The sequence below is a fragment of the Seriola lalandi genome, unplaced genomic scaffold (assembly GCF_002814215.2).
Source record: "Seriola lalandi dorsalis isolate HSWRI2012SDOR001 ecotype SW California unplaced genomic scaffold, Sedor1 jcf7180002000915, whole genome shotgun sequence".
NCBI classification, from domain to species: Eukaryota; Metazoa; Chordata; class Actinopteri; order Carangiformes; family Carangidae; genus Seriola; species Seriola lalandi.
This window is the reverse complement of record NW_019471574.1, coordinates 1-4,527: the sequence shown is the minus strand read 5'-3', so window position 1 is coordinate 4,527 and position 4,527 is coordinate 1. Positions and strand designations below refer to the sequence as shown.

Below are 4,527 nucleotides of genomic sequence, written 5' to 3'. Positions count from 1 at the left end.
ACACACATGACAAGGACATGATTCTGTGTGGATATTTAAAAGGCTATGACACATCACTTCAAGTTAGCAGTCAGCTGCTTTCAATCAACCTGTGATGTCCAGTCAGCTGAATCCATGTTAATGGCTTACTTGTTAGTGACTCAACATCTACACAGACCACAGAAATATACTGTAATGGAATAGATCCTTCATGAATGCTTATAACCTGTAAAATACAGAGCATTTCCCTACAAGCAGAACAAGTCAGCTTAGTTTGATCAGGTCATAGATTTTGTCCAGACACATCCCAATGCCAAGAGTTGAGTGTTATTACACAGAAGGATGACGGCAGCAGTTAGCTTGCTAGCCGAATGACCGTTCATACACTGAATCGGCATCACTGCGATGTGTTCACACCTGTCAGTCAAAGGGCGTCGACAGGTGTTGTGGGTGGTAACGTAGAACTGTCACTATTCACCGTTACAGCAAAGATTTCAGCCATGACAACTTAAATAACATCAAAAGGATAACTTCACCCTAATGATCGTAAAACCAGCCTGACGAAACCGACGATACCATAAAACTAAAATAGTGTCACAGACTGGGGACGGAATTTAGCCCCTGGCCTTGGTGTAGCTGCTGGCTTGCTAGTGTTAGCCAGTCGCATTGGCTAGCTAACTAGAAGGCTAGCTTCATCGTAGCTCCAAGCTAACTAGCTGCCAGCTAATTTGAAAGTCAAGCACCTGCCAGTTATTTAATACAGCCAATGTAAGCCTGATGTTCAGCAACAGCTCAAATGGTAGTGATGTATTTTAACATGCCGTATCACGAATTTCCGTTGACATTAGCCCCGCTAGCACGCTACCTTTCTAACGCCTTTGTAGATGTAGAAGTAGAGCTCACGGCCCACATTGAAACAGATCCTGTCGCCGTTGCCCGACTGGTCGTTGACGTTCACGAAGGAGACCTTGACGGGGTTGGAGCCTTGCGAGTTGAAAGGCACCCTGTTGGGACGGCTGTATTCGGAGTGAGTGAGGAGTTTGTAGACACCTTCCCGAGTAGTGAACTGAGTTTTAATTTCGTTCATCTCCTTCCCTCCTCCCTCCGCCGCCATCTTTGAAATTAACATTCATCCCTTTCCCCCAGGCCGGATCTTACGCACGGAGGGGAGCGGGCCACGGAGCGGGCTACTACTCTCCCGTTCCCCCCAACGGTTTACCGGGGAACTGGTGGAGGAGGTTACGTACTGTAGCTGCTTTAGAATAAGTTGTTATTATAACATTATCTACTTTAACTATATGTAACAGATATTTATTTTGGAAACATAAACTAGTACAACAGGACACCCTAACTTAGATTTTACATCGGTGGCATAGGTTAGATATATCAACTAAACCTTTCTCAGCTTTTTATGATTTTAAAACTCTATTACAGGGTTAAGAAAATATTTGTAAAAAACACTGTCTTTGATTAAATAACAGAAAAGCTGAATTAGGCAACAAAAATAACATTTTGGACAAACAAGGATGTCAATTAGCAGCAACCAGGACAATAAGAGTTTTATTTTGAAAAAAACAAACACCGGACGTATTATTTTGTTAAAATGTTCAAACTATTAGCGTTTTTGAACTCGTGTCAGCGCTGTGTACCGTGCCCACGCTGCTTACCTGCGACCACACTTGCTCGCATCATATTAAAGCCACCTGCTACTTACCAGTTCATTAATCTGCAAGTTCGCTACACAGCAACATTATTTCAGTATTTTACTTCTTTGTGGTCCAGAGAAGTTACAGGCGCCAAATGTCATGGCATGTAGAAGAAGACGACAACGCTCACTTCCAGGTAGGTATCAGTATTCTTTTATTTAACATTGTGTAACATGGGCTAGACGATTGATTTAATTAGTATTTTTGTACTGCATGGCTTTACGTTCTAATTTTATTTAATACCTTATACCTAATATTTTGCAACAGGAAATTCAGTTGTATGTGTTTTGGTGTATTTTTGAATGTCATTAGATGCATAATTATTGCACTTCAAATTAATGTTTTGTTTTTTTTTCCATTTTAGGTCACAGTGAGAGACATATACCCAACAACGTGGACCAACTTGCTTTCAAATACATGGTGAGATGAGTTAAGTACATTAAATCATCATATTTGAGAATGATCAGGTCTTTTATTCTCTGAAAAAGTTGTAAATCACTTGCATTTAATCTCTATCTTGCTTTGACATATAAATGTGGACTTGAGTGACCGGTGTTTTCTGTCAGGAGATGTGTAAAATGGAGTCCAGCACTGATAGTGACTCAGAAATCAGTCCAAGATGGTCGGACACCAGCACTATGGTATTGCTTTTGTACAAACTTTGTACACACAATGACACAATAAGTACAAGTGGAGTGACAATATTTATATGGTATAAGTATATATTAAATGGCTTTAAAAAAAAGTTAAACCTAATACCAGATATAGAACATTGTCCATTGTATTTCAGCACCAATTTAGTTTTGAAATGGGATCAAATTTCATTTCTTCCCCAGAAACTTGCCCTATATACTCATTATCTGACTTCCAGCGTGCATTGAGCTTTTTAATTTAAAAATGAATTACTGTCTTGTCGAAGCAAAAATCACTGAATTCCTCATGGAACAGGGATGTGTGAGCAGCGCACCAGAGTGTGGGACATTGCGTCGGACACTGTCACTGAAGCCTGCAGCAAGGCATGGTTGTTATTCTTTGGTAAGCAGTCTGCATTCATTAATTTATCAATTTTTGGCACAAACATATCCTGTTCTTCTAGGTGTTTGTGAATGAATAAATAATTACAATTTCACTGTAGTTTATGGACCCGTATGATGGGAGCTCTGAAGATTCGGACGACTCAAACATCGATTTTGGTGTCTCCAGGCGAACAAGGCACCAGGGACAAGGAGGAGGGGGATGTCGGTTTACGGGCCGGAGCAGGAGATTCATTCTTCATAACCCTGCTTCTGTTGCTCTCAGAGAAGTGATGAAAAATGGGATGAGAGATCCTGTAACAGAGCAGCAACATCTTTTGGATCTCCCGATGAAATGTGGGAGTGATTCTGAGCTCTGGGTCTGTGAGCTTGACACTCTGCCCTCCCACAGTGACAAGGACAGTTGTAGAGATCTTACAGCAGAAATGGCAAATGATTCAACAATGCATCCCCAAACCATGGATATCGAATTGCAGCTTGATGATTCAGGCTTGCACGCCACAAGATCTTCTACATCTCACACATCTGGACCTCTCACCCCAGTGGGAGGGAGCTCGTCCTGGATGCTGGATAGCTCTACTGAGAGATCCCCCAGCCCATGTAACCTCAGATCTCTTTACAAGAGAAAGCTGGGGCTCCCTGGAGCAGAAGTGGTGGAACTGGCGCAAAGAAAGAGGCAGTGTGTCGTCAACATGGAGGACAAACAAGAGGCAGGGGACTCTGCATCTGAACCATGTTAGAGCCTTTATGACCATGGACTGTCAGAATGAAATACTGTAAATAGTTACTTTATGCACTTTGGTTTATTTTTCTACCTCCAGTAATTTTGAATGTCTCACAGGTGTCACACATTGTGCTGATTGCCTCTTTTTGAGCAATAATGATTTTTGTTTTGTTGGGAGGAATTACCCTAGTAACCTGGCCTCCATGGTAAAACAATGTACAACCTATGCACTGGCAATGAAGAAACTATACATTTTTCTAATAAAAGCAAAACCATATGAAAGAAAAAATGATGCAGCTTTTTTTGGGTTGAAATTGTTAAATAAGTATCTAGCACTGCACTGGATAGTAAAGTTTCAGTCTGATTTTAAGATGGCATTCAGCAAATACATCTCTGAATTTTAGTCACAGGTGCCCATTTTAAAATCAAAATTTTGTTCAATTGACAAGCTGTTCAAATGTACTTTCTACAAAGCAAACCAATCTAAATGAGCATAAAATAGTTAGATATAAGTATTAACCAGTTTCAGTCATTATTTTTAAGCCATTCCTGTCGCTTTGGCTTTATGATTGGGGTTGTCTTACTGGAAAATAAATCTTCAGTTATCATACAGACTGCAGTGCTGTAGATTTATAGGCCATGTAAATTCCCTCTTGGAAATCAATGTAGTACCTATATTTCAAAAGACATTACTTAGACTAACTTAATTTTCTTCAGTCTTGATGGTGTCAACGGTATCCCGGTTTTTCCATGTTTGCTGTAGACAAGACCTTAAACCTTAAACCCGTTCACAAGCCTTGAGAAAATTTCTCATTCGTCTATTCCTCAGTAGCTTGCAGTTATGTAGTTTCATTTACTCCTACGTTTAAGGTTTATCCTTCCAACCATCAGGTGGGAGCACCACACACCTTTATCTAGTCTGTGAAAATCTAGTATATGAAAATATTTGGCTATATTCTCTGCAATACTGTTCAATATAAGTTTCCTGACCCTAATTTAATTTATAGAAGCTAAGATTGGCATTCTCATCAGAAGTTTCTTGAACAGTGACAAATAATCTATTCTCACCAAAATGGCTTCAGAC

General features: G+C 40.2%; 1 protein-coding gene across 3 annotated transcripts; it reads left to right on the top strand.

The window, feature by feature from the left end:
- The first annotated feature begins 479 nt into the window (after window positions 1–479).
- LOC111663278 (uncharacterized) lies at window positions 480–3,732 on the top strand. 3 transcript variants are annotated; one of them, XM_023417433.2, is made up of 5 exons: window positions 480–1,821; window positions 2,050–2,105; window positions 2,255–2,326; window positions 2,634–2,720; window positions 2,821–3,732. In XM_023417433.2, exons 1-5 carry the CDS (start codon window positions 1,785–1,787, stop codon window positions 3,457–3,459), a joined length of 891 nt encoding a protein of 296 aa, XP_023273201.1. In that variant the 5' UTR covers window positions 480–1,784; the 3' UTR covers window positions 3,460–3,732. The 3 variants fall into 3 exon arrangements, with proteins under 3 accessions (XP_023273201.1, XP_023273191.1, XP_087032344.1); XM_023417423.2 differs by having other exon boundaries at window positions 2,252–2,326; XM_087176218.1 differs by having other exon boundaries at window positions 1,801–1,821; window positions 2,605–2,720.
- Window positions 3,733–4,527: the final 795 nt, after the last annotated feature.

Excerpts from the sequence above, each read along its gene's own strand:
- LOC111663278 (XM_023417423.2), top strand. The coding sequence starts at position 1,785 with ATGGCATGTAGAAGAAGACGACAACGCTCACTTCCAG. Across the intron at positions 2,106-2,251 it reads AACTTGCTTTCAAATACATG|GAGATGTGTAAAATGGAGTC; the intron begins GTGAGATGAGTT and ends GTTTTCTGTCAG. Across the intron at positions 2,721-2,820 it reads GGCATGGTTGTTATTCTTTG|TTTATGGACCCGTATGATGG; the intron begins GTAAGCAGTCTG and ends ATTTCACTGTAG.